The sequence below is a fragment of the Dermochelys coriacea genome, chromosome 2, assembly GCF_009764565.3.
Source record: "Dermochelys coriacea isolate rDerCor1 chromosome 2, rDerCor1.pri.v4, whole genome shotgun sequence".
In the NCBI taxonomy this organism is placed as follows: Eukaryota; Metazoa; Chordata; order Testudines; family Dermochelyidae; genus Dermochelys; species Dermochelys coriacea.
The window spans coordinates 218,203,287-218,226,314 of record NC_050069.1 but is presented as its reverse complement, the minus strand read 5'-3'; the positions used below and the strand labels follow the sequence as shown (position 1 = coordinate 218,226,314).

Genomic DNA, 23,028 nt, shown 5'->3' with positions numbered 1-23,028 from the left:
ACTGCACCAGAAGGATTCTAGATGCCATAGACAACCGCGACCTTAGCCCAAAGAATGCTCTGGAGTGCTGGAGGAAACAGACAGGGAAATGTACGTAGTAGATTTTTAATAGATTTGTGTATTTTTCATAAGAGTAAATAAAGAGCAATGGTTTTAGAAAGTGCAAAGTGCCTGTGCATTTATGTACTACCACCTACATGACCCTTGGAGAGAGCTATTTTGGACCCAGAACACCCACATGGTTGGAGTTCTGGGAGAGGGTACGTTTAAGTTGTGAGGAGAAGAATCTGAGAGCTCAACATTGATTCCAGGCAGTGGGTGCACGGTCCCAGCTCTAAGAAGGAGAAGCTAGACACCCCGAGAGTATGGCTAGGGACCCCAAGACAGGGGCAGTGTCTTGGCAATGTTCAGGCTCCAAGGGCTTAAAACACCCAGGGATCGAGCAGCTGGATCCCCTCACAGCAGTCCGGTGAGTGGCCAAGCGGGAATGCTCAATTAGAGCTGTGACACCTTGGTAATCTGATTTTTTGAAAATCAAGGCCTTAAAGACTGCTGCTGTATGTTGATAAAGAAACTGCAGAGCAGAGAGGGAACCCACGAATGATTACAGAGTGCTATGGAAATCTACTGACACACCTCAGCATTTTTAGGGAAAGATAACTCTACTGATATATCTTCATGTTCAGAGCAATAAAAACCTATCAAATGTTAATCTTCAGCAGTATGCATGTGTAAAAAGGAAAAATTGATGTTATCAATGTTCAACTTGATAATGTTAAAACAAAAAACCAAGTGCCTCATTTGAACAAAAAAAATTGCTGATTTCTTGGGCTAAAAATGGGTAGAGCTATCATATAAACGGATATACCACCTGATAAAGTGTAAAGTAGTTGAAAACTAAGAGGAAAAAAAGAATCTTGACTTAACAGTAATGCAAAAGATACACTCAGTAAGTTAACTTCTGCCCTGAGGTAACCTGAATTTAGACCACAACAAAAGAACAAGAGGAACAGAAAGGCGGCTAGACTTTTTCCTCTTGTAGAGGAAAAGCAAAAAGGTTGGCAACATTAAATAACCAAAAATAGTTCCCTTTACGCAATAATAGTCTATATGTGTTTATCTGAGCCACCTCAACATTGTCAAAACAACAGGCTCAATTGGAATTATTTAATCTAAGATCATCAATTAGAGATTAGTACAGAACTATACAGAATACAGAAAGAAATTGGATACTTACCACGCTTTGCTGTCAGACTAAGTGCTGTATAGATGTCTTTCCTGCATCTGGAAGGGACATGCAGTTTTCTTTCCTCCACTAAGTTCCCATACCAGTATCATTATAACCTCATTGCCAAAAATATTTTCCCAGAAACATATGTTGTGATGTCATTTCTACACATTCTCAGTTTATTTGATGCATGAAGGCGTGATTATTTACAGCTCAGGGGACTAACAATTCTTCAAGATAATCTCTCTCAGTGGGTCCTCCTTACCCCACAATCATTCTTCCCTGTGGATTCCCCAACAGAAAATATCTGCTGCGACAATCATCCCTTATAGTTTCCCAAGTCTATATATGTTTAGGTCAGCATTATATACATATATGTTAAGGAGTTGGTTTCCAAGAATATCTGGAATTGTACAGACACGTAGATGCCCAAGATTGTTAAAAGATAGCATAACAGATAAATTCCTGAATGTTCTGGGCCTTAGAATTCAGACACATTCTTTGTTGAAGATAAAGAATCCAAAGAATAGTTAATAGTTAATATATAAATGAATCCAATATACAGAAAGAATGAAAAGTATTAATATTAACATTTACAAATAGGCACTAACATAATGAAAAGGGATGTGTCAAGCTACTGAATGGACAAAATCAATCATACTGTTCTGGTATACTAGCTGCTAGGAAACAGATCACTCTGCTAGAGCATGGTACTTTATAATTCTCCTACTCTCTCTCTATGCAAAGACTCCTGAGTCCAATGGGAGGGGACCACTGTCCACTCCCTTCTCTCTCATTCTAGGTCTCCAATCTATCAAGTGAGGTGCTTCTGTCCATAAAACAGATTGATGTATGGGGAGCCACTTGTCCATGGGTTGAGGACTAAAATCAACCTCATGCTCCGTTTCTTTATGACTCTATCCCCCTTCCCCTTTTTATTCTCTTTTGCCTTGGGATATCTTTAATTATCGTCCTCCAGAGCACCAAAAACTCTCTAGGAGGCTTGGTTGGGCTCCTACCTCTGAAGGCTGCTTCGTAGAAACTGATGCTGACCACACAATTTCATTTCATTTCAGAGCCCAAAACCACACAAGGTGTTTTCATGACATTTCAGCCTTTAAGGAATTCTTCTCCCACCCCTCACTACCCTGCCTCCCACAAATTTGGAGCGGACTTTGATTCAGAACCATTCAGCAGTGCAAGTAGGGCGGTACGGTACACCGACCAGCAAGATATTTATAGCTGGTACAGTGTACTGGAAAGAGGAGGAGCTGTACCACTCTCAGCCCTTCCACACAGGGTCTCCTCCATCTGTACAGCAGCCCCACCAGAGGACAAGACTGCGAGCAGTACCACCGTGCCAGAGGAGCTGTGAGTGTGGGGCCACCCAGTGGCCCCATGTGCTGCACCTTTCCCCACTGCGGTTTTCAGGAGAGCCCTGAAGTTCACTTATCACTGGTATGATATAAATGAATTATATGCACCTTACAGGAAATGTCTAAAGCAAACATATTCAGGATAGATCTTTAAACACTAAGGTAGAAAATATCCGATATATTGCAAAACCAATGTTAATTCCCCCCCCCACCCCCAAATGGAGATGGTCTTTGAAAAAAATCACACACAAGATTAAAAAAATAAGGAAAATACATTTGAAGATATATAGGGACCATCTCTTTCATACATTACTAGTCAGGATAAAAAGAGCTAGCTAGCATCCCTCAACTTCCCTTTCTTCCTCTCCCACTTACATACTCTCTCTTTCTCAAATTTCCTCAGCATGCTTGTTTCAAGGCTGTTCTTTTTCCTCCATACGTATTTGTCATGATCCTGTGTTTCCTAACACCCAATTTTGATTACCTTCTGCCACCACCAAGTTTCTCTCTCAAAAATTTTACTTTGTGGCACCCCTCCCTCTGCTCCCTTGTTACAAGGACCCTGTCCATAGGAGGATGGTCCCCTGATAAGTATGGCATGTGCTCTTTGAGGTCTGCAGCAGAAATCCCCATATACCACAGCCCCATTCCATAGTGAATTACTGCACTTGTAATTTATTGACAATTAAAACCTATGAGAGAACTTGGAGACTGATCATCTGTTCACTTTCCTTTTCAAGATCCAGAAAGTCTTATTTCATAGTCCAGTTCAGACTTCCTTTTCAAAAACCATGGAGAAGGATGTTCTCCAAATTGGTGTCACCCCCAGTAGCCCAGACCTCTGTCACCCTGATGGACTTGTCTTTGGCATATGGAGAGACCTTTCTTGGCAAATTCATCCAGCTTGAACCACATCAGCTATAGCTGGGAAGTCCTTGCTTTCCCTCCTCCAACAACTGACTGCCAAATATTCTGGGGCGGTTCCAAACAATCCAATGGGGCCTCACAGAGTCCTTAGGTTCCAAACCACTGTTTCACTTCCACCCACTTATTTTACCTCCCAAATACCTAATACCTATACCACCATATAAATGTAGCACATATCAAGTTTTGGAGAACATTAGGTAACTAAATTTCACAAAAATGTAGTACAATGAAACCATTAAAATATTAGTGATGATAAAAATAATACTTAGCTCTTAAATAGTACTTTTGATTTATAAACCTAAAAAAACCTCTGACTCTTGTCATTATCCTCATTCTTCAGATGAGGAAACAGAGGCACAGAGAGAAGTAACTGGTGTAAGATGACATTGCAAACCAGCTGCAGAGCTGGGAATAGAATCTAGGTGATCTGACTCCCTGGTTCAGTGCCCTATCCAGAGGGCCATGTTGGCTCTCCACTCATATTAATTAGTAGCATTCATTATTATTTGTGACAAGACAGTGCAATAGTCCTAAAATTCTTTCTCCTCCACTGCTGCATTGCCTCTCAGGGTATTTTCTTCTAAAATATCACAAACTACAGGAAAGTGGCATAAAAGAAGTTTTGATTAACAGTAGAGAATTTTATATGCTTCACTCAGCAACTAGTAAAATGTGAATCCAGCAAAGTTCACTGACATACATACAGCTATGAACTTTGCCTGCTCTCACTGAAATCAGCTGGAGTTTTGTCACTGACTTCAATAAGAGCAAGATTGGTCTTCTGCATCTCTGAAAATGTCGACACTTTATAATACTTCTTTTACCAGCCTGAATGCACCTCAAAATAGAAAGGAAAAGTAACATCAATACTTGCATTTCAAAACAGTTTGAACTAGAGCCCTTTACTATGTATCCAAGAAGCTACACATCTTACCCATTTTATGAAACAAACTTTTTTCCCTTTTGATCTTACTTTACAGTATGGTATCTTGATTCTCTAATATTCAAAATATCAGCTATAAAATTATTTGGATAGCCCCTTAGAAAGTTTCTTGAACTTTCAGTCTATTAATAGTGATTATTATCATCTACTTTGTCAACAATATTCTGAGCCCTGTTTACTGATATTGTTTTAGGATGACTTGTAGGTGAGATTGCAGAGTGCCAATTTAATGAAAAATGTAGAGGTTTAAAAATTTGTTTTTGTTCAGCATCAGGACAAAACTGATTTTGGGGGGAAGGGAGGAGGGATTTGGAAGAAGAAAAAAATAAAAAAAAAAGAGAGCGACCCAAGCATCCCGAAACAACCAGAAACCCAGGGTATTCAACTGAGATGTAGCAGACACAGGCTAAAGTCCCTGCTTCTCCTGATTCAGAGCAGGGACTTGATCCTGGTTTTCTAACATCCCAGATGAGTGCCCTGGGCAATTGGCTGTTCTCAGGTCTGTCTGTCTCCTACCCCCATCCCTACAAATTCCATCCTGAACCTAGCAAACCCGCTCGATGAAAGTTTAGTCAAAACAGATATTTTCCGTGAAAACAACCAATTTCTACACCACAGCATTTTCAAATGAAAAATGTTTTGTTGAAAAATTTCCAATCAGCTCTAATGATTTCTTCTTTACTTCTATTGCAATTCACAGCTAAATAAAACTATAAACCCATTTTGTAACAGCTTTAGGAAAAACATATTAATGTTAAGTTAATAAAGCCACTTTGCACAACACAGGAAACAGAAACTAATAATGTATCTCATTAAAGAAAGAAGAAAATTCTTATTGGACTAATAGTCCTCATCAATCTTTTTTAATGTGTAAAAATGTCTCTTGCTATATATCTATGTAATGTAATGTGTATATATATATATATATAAACTGTTGCCATTTAATGTCCTCCAAATTGCTTTACACAATGTAACCAATCTGCAAAAAAGCAGTTATATTATTGGTATTCTTTATCATCTCTCACAACTTATCTCCCTCTCACATAGAAAACTTACAATATTTGTACAGATTTGAAGGTTTATGGTGGTTTTACAAGCTTTCCCCATTATGGAGCACATGGGGCAAGCAAGAAAATCCCCACTTCTGTGGCTGAACAAGGACTAAAGAGAACAGCAGTTCCTGCACTTTTGGGATCACAGAGACTGCTCAGTTCTGTTTCCTCTGCCCCAGGGGAACAGGACACAAAAGTGCCTTGGAGAGGAGGCAGGGCCACTGCCATGTTCATGAAAAAAACAAAACAAAACAAAAATCCTCCAAGAAAACAGAGACTGTGCTCCATGTGGATCTACACGTTGAAACACCTCAGAAACCTCAACCAAATCAAAATGCATCTGTCCGCTTGGTAAGGGTTGTTGAACAGAGAGCACATTACACTAGTGCCCCAATTAATTGTTCTGGCTGCCTGCTGACTTTTGGGTGGATTTCTGGGATTAGTATTCATTTTTTAATCCCTAAATGGTTTTACTCCTTGCTAATTGAGAGGCTGCTTTTTCCTGCTTACAGCTGAAGGCATCAGATTGAGCTCCCTCAGGATAAAAGAATGGAAGCCAAGGACAGGGTGCTCTCCATGAGGCCCCCTCAGCTTTGGAATCTGCTCTCCTCACTGGTCTGTCTGAACCCAACCTTCCAAAGAGATAGAAAGTCCTGCCCCATTTGGGGATAGAGTTGAGAAGGGTACAGAGCTTTGGGAACAGGCTTCTTAACAGTGGAGTTTGCAGATGGAAAGTATGTGCTGGCTATTGTCCATTATTTGATGTGATTTTATTACCAGAGATTACGTGGTAATATGCATTTAAAATATTTTTAGGGCACTCAAAGAATTTAGATGGACGCTTTTAATGTTGGCTCACAAATTAAAGCAAGTAAACACAGAAGTTTTAATGCATCCGAAAAAATTCTCATTCTTGTCACTTTCTTGGGACACTGGTCTAGCCTATTCCTTGCTCTGCTTTAGTGGCATCTTTTACACTCTTGCACCACTGCATAGCAGCAGCTGCAGATGAGAAAAGCCACTCTTGCTGGTTTCTACCCTATGCTGTGCCAGCCCATTGCTTCTCCCCATGACTCAAAACTAAACAACACACATATCAAGCCTACTTTTTTGTCAGGCTTCCACCACATATGAATCCCAATGCTTTTCTATCCCCTTATTGGTAGGATAGGGACACTATTGCTCAGTTTCCATAGACTCAGACAGTCATGGAGTAGGAAAGACATAGAATGAATTGGAGGTAGGGCCAGAGAAAGATTTTTTTTTTTCTTGCACGTGGAGGCAGAGGACAAGAGAGAGAGAAATAAATTGAAGAAAATTGTGGTCTACTCATGGGTATTCTGTAAACAGAAAAACAGACTAAATTTGTGGAATAAAAAGTTAGAAATTGTCCCCCAAGCTCCAATTCATACTAATATGACTATCTGATTTCATACCGACAGGTTTCAGAGTAGCAGCCGTGTTAGTCTGTATTCGCAAAAAGAAAAGGAGTACTTGTGGCACCTTAGAGACTAACAAATTTATTAGAGCATAAGCTTTCGTGAGCTACAGCTCACTTCATCGGATGCATTAATGTGACCTTACATTGTATGCTGCTTGCTGGCCATTAATTACAAGATTCTTTTATTAAAAGACACAGACTGACATTTGTTGATTTTTCCATGTGACTGACTGTGTCTGGGTGGATACGATGGTAAAAGGATGAACTACCTATACTTAGGCACCTAGGAGCTTCAAAGATAAACCTTAAACGTATGAGATGCTAATGGACTGTGCAGCGGCAATGACAACACTGCAGCAACCCACCAAAGTACAAAACAATGAATGTTTTTTGATGGATTCCCTTACAACATGTCTTTTCTCAGCATAGCCATCCCATGATACTTGCTAAAAACAGTCTGAAAAACATCTCAGTCACTAATATAATGGTGAATTGTCATTTTATAGTGCTCTAGCGGCATAACCAAAATAGTATCCTGCAAGTGAAGTCAATTATCATCACAAAGCAGGCTACTTGGTTATGTTAATTAGAGGCTCATAGCAACATCAACCACTCCTATTTTTGTGGTCCTAAGAATTCTTTCTTCCCATATAAAACAAATTTAACACACAAGATTGGACGTTTATAATGGGAAATAATTTTGGGAATGGCAACAGTAATCTGGAACAGTATGATCATTTATCCCTAAATAAAGTAGTTTCCAATATAAATGCTGATTGATTTAAATCATGATTGGTTATTAATTAAAGCTTATAAGCAGCTTCTTAAAAATGACTTCTCTCCCATCCCCAATTAAATATTTTGTTGCAAACCTGCAGCAAAAACTTCTTCCACGTTAAGCACAGTACTTATTCTGGTAAATATTCATATTTTTTTACAAGTTATGTCATATTAACCAACTTAACTGCTTCAAATTGGCTTTAAGATTATGATTACAATTGCTGTAAGTAGGCTTGATTTCTGCTGCAATCAAATATCCATTCTGATTACTTTTAAAAAAAAATAGAAGAGAAATATGTTAACCTATATGGAGTGATGAACAGGACAAATTGATGTAAAATGAACACAACTCTAGTCAAACCATAACTCTTGTCACTGGTACCAAAAACCTATTTGACCATGTAAAATAAGTGGTTATTTCTGAAGTGAAAAAACGTTAAATTTTAAATTCCAATGAATATGATTCAGAAATGGCATATTATCTATTTGTACATATTGGGCCAAATTCAGGCCTCATGCAAATGGGCACAGCTACATTTAAGTCAATGAAGTCTCGACAGGTCTGAACTTGTCTCATTATGCTAGCTCAAATCCTCTTCTTTAGACACACACAACTGGGTTGTCACTGTCACACTATTCTCTCACACCCCTCCTCCCCCCGTTATAACTGAAACCACCACAGTCAAAGTGGCAGACTGCAAAGCTACTTTTAGGTGGACTGGGTTCAAGCTAAACAGCATCAAAATAGGGCTGACAGAATTAATAGAGCTCTAAGAATAAACTATGAGGATAGCTACTACACTAAGTCTAAAATTTTCAGAGGTTGTTCTTTTGTCTCACCTTATGCCATAGTATATGTTTTTGTTCCATGCTCAGTCCACAATATGGAGAGCAAAGTTTAGCACAAACATAAAGACATTCAAGCATATCATACTTACAATGCTATTTAAACAACACTTAATCCCTTATGAACGCAAGACAAAGCAACGTGAAAGATTTCAGAGTAGCAGCCGTGTTAGTCTGTATTCACAAAAAGAAAAGGAGTACTTGTGGCACCTTAGAGACTAACAAATTTATTTGAACATAAGCTTTCGTGAGCTACAGCTCACTTCATCAGATGCATTTGGTGGAAAATACAGAGGGGAGATTGATATACACACACAGAGAACATGAAACAATGAGTTTTATCATACACACCGTAAGGAGAGTGATCACTTAAGATGAGCCATCACCAGCAGCAGGGGGGGAGGGAGGAAAACCTTTCATGGTGACAAGCAAGGTAGGCTATTTCCAGCAGTTAACAAGAACATCTGAGGAACAGTAGCAGGTGGGGTGGGGGGGAGAAATACCATGGGGAAATAGTTTTACTTTGTGTAATGACTCATCCATTCCCAGTCTCTATTCAAACCTAAGTTAATTGTATCCCAGTTTGCAAATTAATTCCAATTCCGCAGTCTCTCGTTGGAGTCTGTTTTTGAAGCTTTTTTGTTGAAGAATAGCCACCCTCAGGTCTGTGATCGAGTGACCAGAGAGATTGAAGTGTTCTCCACTTTTTGAATGTTATAATTCTTGACGTCTGATTTGTGTCCATTCATTCTTTTACGTAGAGACTGTCCAGTTTGACCAATGTACATGGCAGAGGGGCATTGCTGGCACATGATGGCATATATCACATTAGTAGATGTGCAGGTGAACGAGCCTCTGATAGTGTGGTTGATGTGGCCCTATGATGGTGTCCCCTGAATAGATATGTGGGCAGAGTTGGCAACGGGCTTTGTTGCAAGGATAGGTTCCTGGGTTAGTGGTTCTGTTGTGTGGTGTGTGGTTGCTGGTGAGTATTTGCTTCAGATTGGGGGGCTGTCTGTAAGCAAGGACTGGCCTGTGAAACGTGAAAGAGTTAGCCATAAAGAAATCAAAAGGGTTATATACTACTTATAGAACACCAGACATTTCAGATCGATTAGGCATTTCTTATACCTATTATTTTATTCTTCACTAATCAAGACTATCCTCTTGTTATATATAAATGAGAACTAGAGTTCTGATCCTGCCACAGGATTTGCAACTATGGACCCACATACCCACACAGAGTCAAAAATGATTTCAATAGAATTCTGTGATAGTGCAAAAATCCTCAGTAGCAGATCCCACTGAAACTCTGGGCCTAGATTTACTCACACATTATACTATACTTTACAGCATTATGGCAGAACATATCCTTCTCAATTTTTGTGCTTCTTTGTATTTTGTGTCACAGTTCAGGATGTGAAATTCCGGTTGCTTAGTATTATATATTTTTTAATTCAGAATAGCAAAATTGTTACAAAATATGCATTTAAGATGACTGCATTCTCCTTGTAGCTGTATTTTATTATATTTAATGATCTGTTTCTGACAAAATAATCTCCTAATACAAGACTGACATTCCTTTTAGATCTATTTTACTGCTATGTTTTTTGTGTTAAAATAATTGTTACCACTGAAACTCTTGAAGAAATACAGGCACTATATCAAGGTAAAGCATGAAGCTTTCTTACACTCTGAAGGCAAATTGCTTTATGTTTTTATATAAAACCTCAATGAACTGTGTCATGAAAAAACATTTTACAGAGATTCATAGATATTAAGGTCAGAAGGGCCCATTATGATCATCTAGTCTGACCTCCTGCACAATGCAGGCCACAGAATCTCACCCACCCACTCTTGCAATAAACCTCTCACCTATGTCTGAGCTATTGAAGTCCTCAAATCATGGTTTAAAGACTTCAAGGTGCAGAGAATCCTCCAGCAAGTGACCCGTGCCCCATGCTACAGAGGAAGGCGAATTGATCAGCTCATTAGTTTAGTATAGAATAAAATAAAGCCATTTTCATTTCTTATTTCAGTTTGTCTAATAATTCTGAAAATGTTCCCAAATTAGATCTAACAGGTCAAACTCTTCCCTAGTGTAACTAACAAAGTCGCTTTCATTGAGATATTGTTTTCAAATAAAATGGAGATACAGTAATTGTGTCTTTTTGTTTGGTGTTTCAGTTGTAGGGTCAAGAGCATACCTCAATGAAATTGAAAAGCAACAAACTACAGTTTTGGTGCAACTGAAACTATTCACAAATTTTGGGAAAATTCAAATTGTTTTAGTTGAATACAAATTAGGACTTTTTTTTTTTAAAGAAGTCAAAATGGTTTGCTTTCACATGCCATTTTGAAATACCTGAAATCCCCTATTATTATTGGGTTGTCTGTGTTTGTAGCCTCTCTAATCTCCCTGAGAATTTCACAAATCACCATTCTGGTCAGATGGTCCACAGTATATTCCTACTGCTATACTCCTATTATTCAAGCATGGAATTTCTTTACTATATTATAGAATCTCTATGGAAATATCTTAAATGAGTCAAACTGTATTTGACTATGCTTTCTTTTACATTATACATATTCCAATCACATTATGGTAAAGGGCCCTATTCTTTCCTACCATTGATGTTGACAGATCTTGATGTTGACTGGGGTCGGTCCTGGGGCCGGTTTTGTTCAACATCTTTATTAATGATCTGGATGATGGGATGGGTTGTACCCTCAGCAAGTTTGCAGATGACACTAAGTTGTGAGAGAGGTAGATACGTTGGAGGGTAGGGATAGGGTCCAGAGTTACGTAGACAAATTGGAGGATTGGGCCAAAAGAAATCTGATGAGGTTCAACAAGGATAAGTGGAGAGTCCTGGATGGAAGAATCCCATGCACTGCTACAGGCTGGGGACTGACTGGCTAAGCAGCAGTCCTGCAGAAAAGAACCTGGGAATTACAGTGGATGAGAAATTGGATATGAGTCAGCAGAGTGCCCTTGCTGCCAAGAAGGCTAACGGCATATTGGGCTGCATTGGTAGGAGCACTGCCAGCAGATCGAGGGAAGTGATTATTCCCCTCTATTCAGCACTGGTGAGGCCACATCTGGAATACTACGTCCAGTTTTGGGGCCCCCACTACAGAAAGGATGTGGACAAATTTGAGAGAATTCAGTGGAGGGCAACAAAAATAATCAGGGGGCTGGGGCACATGACTTACAAGGAGAGGCTGAGGGAACTGGGCTTGTTTAGTCCGCAGAAGAGAAGAGTGAGGAGGATTTGATAGTAGCCTTCAACTACCTGAAAGAGGGTTCTAAAGAGGATGGAGCTAGGCTGGTCTCAGGGGTGGCAGATGAGAGAACAAGGAGCAATGGTCTCAAGTGGCAGTGGAGGAGGTCTAGGTTGGATATTAGGAAAAACTATTTCACTAAGAGAGTGTTGAAACATTAGAATGGGTTACCTAGGGAGGTGGTGGAATCTCCATTCTTAGAGGTTTTTAAGGCCCGGCTTGATAAAGCCCTGGCTGGTGTGATTTAGTTGGGGTTGGTTCTATTTTGAGCAGGGGATTGGACTAGATGACCTCCTGAGGTCTCTTCCAACCCTAATGTTCTATGAACTTGATGTAGCCAGGCAGCCAACAAAGAAGGCTCCTGCGACTGCCCAGATCAGACTGCCCCATTCGGACAGCACGGATTTAGCTGTTGCTCTATTCTAGTAGGCACAGTCCTAAGGCTCCTGACAATTGTTCATTATGTCCTCAATAAGTAATTGTAAGAGGGAGTGCTTTACAAACAAACTCACAAGGAGAAAGAGCATAGTTAAAGAATGTCAGTAGCCGAAGTGAACTGAAAATGAGAGCTATGGAAGCACTGGGTAATATAGCCTTGGTAAATGCTGTTCTTGAGAACAGAAAATCCTAGTCCTCAGCTCTTTTACAACTTGCTCTTGGTGTATAAAATACTGCCTTCAAATGAGCAACAAAAAAAACCTGTAAATCACAAAGAAAAAGTCAAAAGTTTCCCTGTTGATATCTGCTTTGGTATTTTGCAAAGTGCTTCCTTTAAAATACTTTTACTCTATTATTTCCTCTTATAACAACAACTAACTCATACCACAGCTGTAATCTATACAGAAGTCTCACTATCTATCTATATATAAATATAGATATAGACAGATTATCACAGCTCAGGTGCCTATAGACAAACATGATACCAGCAGATTTCATTTTGCCTCTTTATACATTAAAAAAGAAAGATAATGAAGAAGAAAGACTACAACAGGGCAGATGCTGCCAAGGTCAACACTCTATTGTCAGTATTGTTACACTTCAAGAGAATGTTATGTCAGATCTCATATTTGAAAAAGACATCCTGGAATTAGATAACCAAGGGTCAGCAGAACTAAAATGGTTATACGAGTTTTTTTAAAATGAATTCACAAATCCTTAACAGTAAACTATAACCTCTTTTCCCCAAATGAGGACATACTTCATTTAGTTAGAATTGGGTGAGAACAATACTGCTGATGCGTGTTAAACGAGAGATTAATTTAAAAATCTTTTTTTCCCCAAAAAAGGGGAAGGGAGTGTTATAAATAAAGATGCTAGATACTTTAACAATAAGGTCCTGCCAAATACGTACCCACCTCCTACATCGCACAACTGTTGGTTGGCAAAACAGACATACAAGCAGAGCTGTCCCTTCCATAGGATGGACCAGGGCAACTGCCTCATGCCCCGCACTTTGGGAAATAGGGTCCAGGGCAGCCTAAGGCTTTAGCGGGGGGGCCTGGTGCCAGCAGCAACGAGCGACCCAGCGCCACCCTGCCACTCTGCCCCGCCGGCTCCTGGCGTTGCTCGGCAGGAGGGGGAGGAAGTCGGAAAGAGGCAGGATGGAAGCTTGGGGGAAGGGGTGGAGTGGCGGCGGGGCCTTTGCTGGAGAAAGCAGGGGTTGTCCCCAAGCTCCACACCCCCTTAGGGATGGCCCTGCATACAAAACCAATAAATATTTTCCTCATTTTTCTCTACTGCATTTTTGAAACTATGGGGACTAAACTATTTAAAATAATCAAAAATTATTGGTAGTATATGAGGTGCAGCCAATCTATAGCCCTGAAGCTGCCCACCCCTGCCCCAGAGCACCCAAGTTTTAGTTAGGGGTATATAGTACAAGTCACGGACAGGTCACGTGTCATGAATTTTTGTTTACTGCCTGTGACCCGTCCGTGACTTTTACTAAAAATACCTGTGACTAAAACGTAACCCTACCTATAATACATTTGAAACCTATTAATTTAGAGAGCAGTATTTTTAGCTTCAGAATGCTGACAGAAAAATCCTGCATTAATTTCTTAGCTGCTGTATGCCTGTTAGAAAGTCTGTATGGCAAGTCATTGATCTTTTAAATGAAGTGTCAGAAGTAAATCCAACTGAAATTACTGCATAGAAGGCCAGAACCTCAAGTGATGTAAACTGGCATAGCTTGATTATATTCAGTGGAGCTATGCTGGTTTGCAACAACAGAAATTCTGATCCATAGTCTTTTAACAGAGATAAAAAATAAACAAATAAAAAAAACTCACAGACAGTGCCTTGGCTATAGTTATGACTTATTTTCTTCCAGAAATCCCAGTCCAATTCAGTGACTCTCCTACATCAAGGGCATATTCACTGCTCCAAACCGTCAGAGGAAGCGATTTTACAATGTGATCAAACCTCACTGATCTTCATGAATCTCTTCAGTAATTATACCAGCAACTCGCAGACAGGCATCTGGCCTGATACTGACGGCTCATCACAGTTCATAGTGTCAGCTGACCAACGAAAACTAATGAAGCGCAAGGTAGAGAAGACTGAAGGAAAATTCTCATGTTGGCAGGAAATGCCTACACTCACTCAATTGTATAGGAGTATGGTGTGCATGAATGTATTGTTATAAGATGACAGTTTCAGACAAAAGGGACTGAATTTGTGATTACTATGTAGCAATCTTTACTTGAAAATCAGCAGTTTTCACATTTGGTTTACAACACAGAATACAGAGACAATGGAGTCTTAGACTAAAATGTGTTATTCTGACCATATAAACTTAAACAGAGAAACATTAATTTAGAAGCATTCCAAACTGCCTAAAGACTATCAGATAAATGCAGTCCTCTGTGAAACCCATATTAGGCTTTGCTGAGGGCAGAATTTAGCCCAGTACTGAAGGATTACTTTCAACCCTGCAAAATATAACCTTCTCTGCAGTGGAATGAAGTGGATATTTATATGTACCAGCAATACTGTAAAAAAGAATCTAGTTATATACGCCAAACACCACCTAATTTATTAAATTAAATTTGCCCAAGGCACAAGGATTAATATCCCTGATCTTTTAAAAATCGCCCTCGGATTTTGAAACACAAAACATCAGGGTCTCAATTTTGCAACTTCTCCAGAACCTCCAGTTTGTTAGTATTTTGTTAGGGCATCAGTTCAGAAAAGACATAGTAATGGGTACAACACCACATCCTGAAGCACTTTATGTTTTCCCAACAGCAAACTTCCCATTCTGTCACTAACAAGGTCAGTTATGACTCCAGTTAACGTCTATGATCTGAAAGAGTTCTATGATCTGATGTACTATAGCTTGTGAGGGACAGAAGACTGGACGCTATATTGACATGGCAACCACCTCCAGGATGAAAAACTACAACAGTACCTGAAGCACTTTAGAGGAGAGCAAACAGAATATATTGTTCAGCACTGTAACGCTGGCTTCTGAACACAGTAAAGGAGAATATACTTCAAATGCAAAAAAACCCCAAACAAACAAAACCAAAAAAAAAAAAAAAAAAAACCTCACAACCCACCCCAACAAGCCTGTCCAAGGACGAGAGCAATTACTAGAGTTTAACACTCCACAAGCATTTTTGGAAGCAGCTTTTATTGACTAATGGCTTTAATACAATGGCTAGTTATGTATCTGTGAAAAAGAATGGGGTTAATATTGTTGCAGCTAGAATAGGAGTATAAAATGCATGCTAACACTTAAGAGGACTTCTCAAGAATATCTTCACAGACAAGGCTGGGTATCACGGCAATGAATTTTGACCTCTGAACAAAACCATTGGATTTGCCATAATGGATGAGTCCACTGGTACCTATAAAATCCAATATGTGGCAGCAGCTATTAGCAGATGTTTCAGAGGAAAATGAATATCTTCTATAATGCATCTAACCAATTGTTCAATGGACACAAAAAAAATTTTCCTCATCCTCTAGACAACTAAATTTACATTCTGAAGCATTGAATTTGATTATCCTTAGTCTGCCTAGCTACAAATATGAAAACAATTGGTCATGGAAATATTCAGAGAAAATGGAGAAAGTTAATCAACTTTCACTATACCCTTCTTAATGTTGAGTACCTCAATGAGAACTTCTTCTACTTTCCTTTATAATCCTAGTTTTTACACTCCTTTATCTCATATAATGTTCCACCAGGGCACTAAACATCTGTGTTATCTTTTCTCTGGACCTTTCAATTTCAGCTATATCTTTCAGTGAACAGTCATTTTCACAGCTACTTCAAAGGGCTAAGTTCTCTATGGATCCTATTCTCCAGTCATTCAAAGCTCATCACCATGCCTGAGTCAGGTTGACTATGTTTTTCCAATATACGTTACTACCTGTGATTTTCATCTTTCACTATGTTATCCAGTGTGTTTATGTCTATCTGGATTTCCCAATAATCTTGCATAACTGTTACCAAATGAAGCAACTTAATATCTTAGGTAGCTGAATATCCTTGAATTTTGTGCCAATTTGGATTTCATTCTACATTCATCATCTGGTCCCCATCTCAGAATAGGACAAACCAAAAACTCCAGATCTGAATATCCCACAAATTTGACCAAGGTTAGAGCTGAATCTGAACATGAAAATTCGAGTCCATCTTTACTCATCAGCAGACTTTGCTATCCCCTTTTTTCTCCAAATCTTTAATAACTGCATTAAATACACAGGTTCTATTACAGAACCCTTTTAAAAATAGTATTTATATAAAAGATGGCAAACCCAAAAACAAACATCCACCAACCCATCTACTCTGTATCCGGTGACAGCTTGAAACAGAAAATGAAAATTTTCACCATGCCCTGAAGGTAAAATTCAGACAATGTTTCACAAGCAGAAAGTTGAAATTGACATCTGAGAGCACTGACAGCAACCCACAGACAATTAAATCAAAGAACTCTTAACTTGAGCACCCAACAGGCCTCATTTGTTGTGATGGTGCACAGAGGAAGAGCCATTCTCTCAAATAACCAGGTCCCACTTGGGGTGTATAGGCCATGAATACCTTGAACTACAATTGAAAAAGAATAGAAAACTAATGCAGCTACTGAAAAACTAATGCAATATGTTGTCTCAGCTAATACTAGCTAACCAGCAGACTGCCACATTCTGCAAGAACTGTACCTTTTGAGTGGTCTTCAAGTGCCTCCCTATGTAGGGCACATACCAATAAATCAATCTAGAAGCCACAAAAGGTTGGATCAGAGAGAGACAAAGTCTCAACTGTCCAAATAAATAAGTGATAAAAAGCATCTTTAACGCTGATGCCAAATGAATCTTCAGGAGTGCAAAGCTCCCCAAAATAGCAAACTTGTTGGATGCAGAGTGGACAAACCGCTCCCAATAATGGATGTCAAAATCCCCACCAACAACAATACACTCCAGATCACAGAATCATAGAAGATTAGGGTTGGAAGAGACCCCAGGAGGTCTGGCTTCCTATGCACTAGTTTCATCATTGTCTTATCCAATTAAGATCCAGGCAGCTTGCTTTCATCCACATTCCAATCTGAGTCAGACACTGGGAAAGCTATGACACAGACCATCTGGGTTTGATGAAAGCAAGTTCTCTGAAATCACCACTGCCCATATTAATTTTATTATCTCTTCAAATGGTAATACATAAAATTTTAATAGGAGGGGTATCAAAACAAAAAAAATTTATAGCACCTCATACTAGAGATCCCTCAGGACAGAAGGGCAGCTGCTGTTTCCCGCCATCTGGGACCTCTCCAAGAAGAAATAATAGAACCACTCCAGAGGAATTACCATCTACCTCATTGTGTTCAGAAAGCATCATGACCATTGGTATCAAAACCTGCTCATAGATATAGCAGAATCAGCACAGGTATCTGATCTTTGTATTACTAGGAAAAGATGGGCAGTCTGTCCAAGCTCAAGTCAAAAAACCCAACTGAAAAGCATGCAGGATGTGAGGATTCTAGTATGTTCCATATGTGCGTTGCTATCTTATTGTTTTTCAATAATCTCCTCCACAAAAGGAAAAAGATTGAAAATGGGGCAATAACTGGCAAGTCTGCCAGCACCAGGAAATATTTTGTTGATCTCCAGATGCTGGCAGACTTTGATACCAATGGCCATGGTGCTTTCTGAACACAGTGAGGTAGATAGTGGATAATGGCACAACTCCCCCAACAGGGAATGTGGACAATCTCAACCAACAGTGAACCCAATTCCTCCTCACCTGACTATACCAGTCACATGGAGCTAAGGTCCTCTTACATGTCACAAGAAAGTTTCCCTGAGAGACTTCAGTGCTTTATAGAATAAAGCTGGCCTAAAATTCAGCCAGAGAAATCTGGCTATTCACATCTCCAGAGATATAGTTACACTTATGAAAGCAGCTAGACAGGTTCAAATCAGACTGAAAGGAAACAGACAGTTCATCACAACTTGAAAGATTTGACGCTGTTTCTGCATGGAGACCCCTAAGATTCACCAAGCTATCAACCACCTGTTCCCCTGGGTAAGAAGAAAAATATGCAGTGCCTTTCATCTACAGATCTCAAAGCACTTTACAGAGTACCACTATCCCCCTTTTTTTTCCCCCCACACTCGTTGAAACTAGTACAAAGAGTCAAGAGAGCAATATCAGACAGGAAGCCACCTGGAAATAAAATCCAGGTCTCCTGACTTTCAGTACTACAGCCTTGTCCTCTGAATCCTGCTGCATATTGCTTAGAATTAGCAAGATTGCGATTTTCCCATTTTATTTTAGTGTTAGATTATCAGTGTTACATTATTAAAAATAAAGCTATTACTTTTCATTCTGTTCATGAATGTGTGCAAAGTAAAGTTATTTGAAGGCAAGACTATAGTGGGGCAAAACGTAAGTGCAAGACTTAAACTTTTCATGAGATACTATGATAGCAATTTGTCACATACTTGCTTGGAACAAAAAGTTCTTATGGCTTTAATGCTGCTTTTGAATGTGCTTTTAAAGAATTGTGTCAGAAAATACTATTTCCTCTCTGTTGCCTGAGCAAAACAATAGTAAAGCACATGTACTGTATGCAAAAATAAATGGGGTTATTCCTTATCTAATTGTAATTAATTGTCCTTTGTGATAAAAAAATCATATCAACAATTTGTTAAATACAGTTGTTGCTATCTTCAGTCTATCTGCTTTTTTAAAACTGCTTTAAATACTAGCTATTAAATTAAAGGACTGGCATACTAAGGGGAGGGATAATAAAATGCTAGACAATATATTCTACAGATTGCTTTCAATTAGTTTAATCAAATGTGATCAGCTTTTTAAAGCTGAAATTACCAGTGTGGTTTTGCAAAACCACAACACAAAACAAAAACAAAAGCATTTATTTTATGCTTTTGGATAGGTGTTCTGTGCACTTAAAAAAATCTAGAAGACCAAAACCTCTGATTTTAATTAGATAGACAATCTTCTGAATTTGTCAATGGGTCAATTAAAAAAATAATGCATCATGATGCATAACAACAGTTATAACCTATCTTTCAGTATCAAAGGATTTCCCCCCCCTTCAAACTTCTCTCTTTTAGTATTATTGGAGAGCTCATCTTCCAGTTTAAATGAATTTCCCTTTAATCTCTTCCTTGAGCTGCTGGATAGATGCAGCCTCTTAAAAAATTCAGGCTATCAGTGTGACTGTAAATTGATCCGTCTCTGTGGCAGAAGGCCAGGGGCGCTCTTCATCCAGGAAAAAGACCCAGTCTCATCGAACTTGTTTTTCAGGCAAATGATTAATATTCAATTTCTCTAGCCACAGTATTTTCCTATTAATGAGAAAGCATTTCTGAAAGAATCATGGTACTTTATGGATGGTTTGTTCCCAACACTATACAAAAAAGACCCATCTCCTGATCACTGCAAGGCTATAAATATTTTAAGTTTTATGTTTACTAAATTAGGAAGTAGGTTATATTCAAGTGCTAAGATGTGCTAATATATCACTAGTTAGTGATAACTACTCATTGTTAGTGTTGTGGATTTATACAGCGCATTAACAAAAAAAATTCATTTTTAATGAAATGTTGAGAATGAGCATAGTTATGACTATTCAATCTTTAAAAGAGACACGTAACTCATTAGTACCAGTAGAGGAAATAATCGGTCTGGTGTGATTCTGAATCCACATAGCCTATTTGCCTTTGGCTCTTTGGTTATGAGATCTGGCATCACTTGGATTATTTCACCTAATCCATCATTAGCTTTCATGTCCTATATAAACCTAAATGTAACAAACCCAACTCCTCATCAATTACCACATTGAATGCATTACATGTCAGTGTAAAGCATACGTGAATACACATGCTGAACTACATCTTTCTTTGTGAAACATCAATATTTTTAGCACCCTGTTATCACTGCTGAATCTTCCTGTAACAATTTTTACCTTCCATTATGAAAGTGCAGTTCTGTACCGTTCTACTCTATTGACATACAATACAGAGCTTTTAAAAAAAGCCACCAGTACAAAGATCCACTTTTTAAAAAAAAATAAATAAAATTGTCACATTCCTTTTAACAGAACCCAGAAAGATGACCTAGTTTGTTTTCCCACAAATCTGTCCATCAATAAATGGTACAAATTGATTTTCTACCATTAGAAACATATTGGGATAAGATAGTAACATTCACAACTGGAAATAAAAGTGATAAAAATATATTAATGTGACATGCTTCCTTACTTACCAGTCTTCCACAAATATACAGATGAAGTTTCAAATTCACTTTGTGCTTTAGCTTCCCAGATTCCAGACAGAAGAACCACAAGAACTCCAATACTACGGATTGAAACACCAGAAGCCCTTGGACCACCGAATAAAGCTGTGCCTCCCTTTCTCAGCCCCATGCCTTCAGAAGGCTGCTTTAGTGTCAAAATCTGCAGCACAAAGGGTAACCCTTGTTTGAGTAATTTTCTCCCCTTCAGAATTTCTTCATAGAGAGGGCAGAATGGAAACCTCTTCCCAGCTATTGTGCATGTCAGCTGAAAAGGGAAAACTGTTTAACACCAAGGAACAATAGAGACCTCAGATGCTGCTGCTATTACTGCTACTGCTGCAGCTACTAGTGTGGTTGTTGCTCCACTCTCTTCCATTCAGTGGTTAGTAGCAGTTTTCCATCAGCTGAGAGAGACAGCTGTCCACAGGGGGCTCCAGCTGACTGAGCAGGTTATCTTGGGAGGCAGCAGCAGTCATTTACACCAGCTGGAGAGAATGAGAGAGAGATGAGGTGAAACACAAACAACCCAATGCTGTAATAGCACTGCATATAGCCACTGCAAAATGCTGCCTTCTGCACACCTCTGTCTAGAATATCACAAGGACACGTACTTATAAAAAACCATCAGGCACGCTTAAGAAACAAGTAACAGCTCTTAAAAATCAATGATTTTTTAAGCTTTAATTAAAATCTATGCTGGATTTTTTTATTTAATTGCACTGATATAGATGCAGTTCAGAATATAGAACTTGAGCCATATTTTATTTTGGTAACAATATATATGATGTGTTTATCATTTTCCAAACAATCAAAATATTTATAAATGATTATACATGCACTAAACTGAAACCCCACAAAAAGACTTCAGGAAGCAATGAAAACCTTTTTACTGCATATTATTCAAAAGAACCTGTTTCAGGTAATAACATAAAGAAGCCTGTTGAAGGAATGTAAAAAGAGTATACATAGGTGGTTATAACAGCCCTATCCTTGTTGTATCTGAGTTTAGTGTGCGTGAGAGACACAGATAAGAAATCACAGTAGCTGATAATTAAAAATTATTGACAATTTAATAAACCACGTATATGCACATCTAAAAACAATTAGCAATGAAGTTCTTATAAAATCTATCTTCTGAAAAAACTAAATTGTAGAATTTTATTTTAATTATAGCTGGCCATCTGTTTTTCTTTTTGTTAATATATATATACGGGGAGAGTGGGAGAAACATCTTACACATGCACATGATATAAATATATATTTACACAGGCACATGTGCGCGCACACACGCCTTTTCCATCTAGTCAACATGCATATACATAGATATGCATACACATGTGCATGCACAAAATGTAAACTGTAAGTAATTCAAAGTATTTTGAAGACCCAGTTACCTCTGAGTTTGTAAACAGGAAATTAAATTATACTGAAGACTTTTGATCTAAAATTTAAAGGCAACACCAGACTGCAAGGGATATAGGGAAGTGTGGAAAGTGACAAAGCTTTTATTTCTTTTTCAGTGGGGATCTTTTTAAACAAAATTCATCCCCTAATGAACTGAAACAACAACAAGCCTGTTGGCCTAGTTTTCAACAAACTGAAAGGCAAAAAGAGAAATGTTCTCAGAGGAAGAGTGATCGTCACACACCAGAATGGTCCAAAAAAACCAACACTATATGAATGCATTCTAACACCACAGTAACCACACAGTTTTAAATGATGAAGCTACTGCTGCTCAAAGAGGAAACCTTCAGAAAGTCTCTCGTGGGATGCCTGTCATTTTGCAGAACCTTCCCAGACTCAGCCTTTTCACATGCATTAGATTAAAAGCAGCCTTGATCAAATAATTCCGAAATCCTTGCCTGTTTAAATATTCTGACATCAGAGCAAATTAGCAATATTGAAGGTTGCAAATTTGTCTTTGTTTACTTTCCACTCTGTTATGCCTGTAAAAGGGAATTAAAGGCTAAGGGAGTCCTAGCACTGCGAGGCTGTGATTAAGGGAGATAAGCAAGTGTGGATTACTGTTCTTCAGCTCTTGAAAAACAGGCAACAATCAGGAGATTATAGGTTGATAAGGGATACATAGAAATCCATGATCCTAATAAATGTATAGCATCCTGATGCAGGACTTGCATTACAGCTAAGGTACAGTAAAAAATGCATGTATCACACTCATTTCTCTTCCTCACTCTGTGCTGTGTGAAGTGAGCTGTAGCTCACGAAAGCTTATGCTCAAATAAATTTGTTAGTCTCTAAGGTGCCACAAGTACTCCTTTTCTTTCTGTGCTGTATGTTCATTTACAAACCACACAGAACCACTTTACTTTTGCTGTTTGGTGCAACAAAATGTAATGCTGCTTTAAACCAGGGAAAT

At 38.7% G+C, this 23,028-nt stretch overlaps 1 protein-coding gene across 4 annotated transcripts in view; it reads right to left on the bottom strand.

The window, feature by feature from the left end:
- THSD7A (thrombospondin type 1 domain containing 7A) overlaps positions 1-23,028 on the bottom strand; it is a 437,038-nt gene that overhangs the window by 328,073 nt on the left and 85,937 nt on the right. For all 4 annotated transcript variants that reach the window (XM_038392700.2, XM_038392699.2, XM_043509245.1 and 1 more), the window contains one exon: positions 20,622-21,136. In XM_038392700.2, coding sequence (XP_038248628.1) covers positions 20,622-20,781 — 160 coding nt within the window. In that variant the 5' untranslated portion in view covers positions 20,782-21,136. The remainder of the gene's footprint in view (positions 1-20,621; positions 21,137-23,028) is intronic.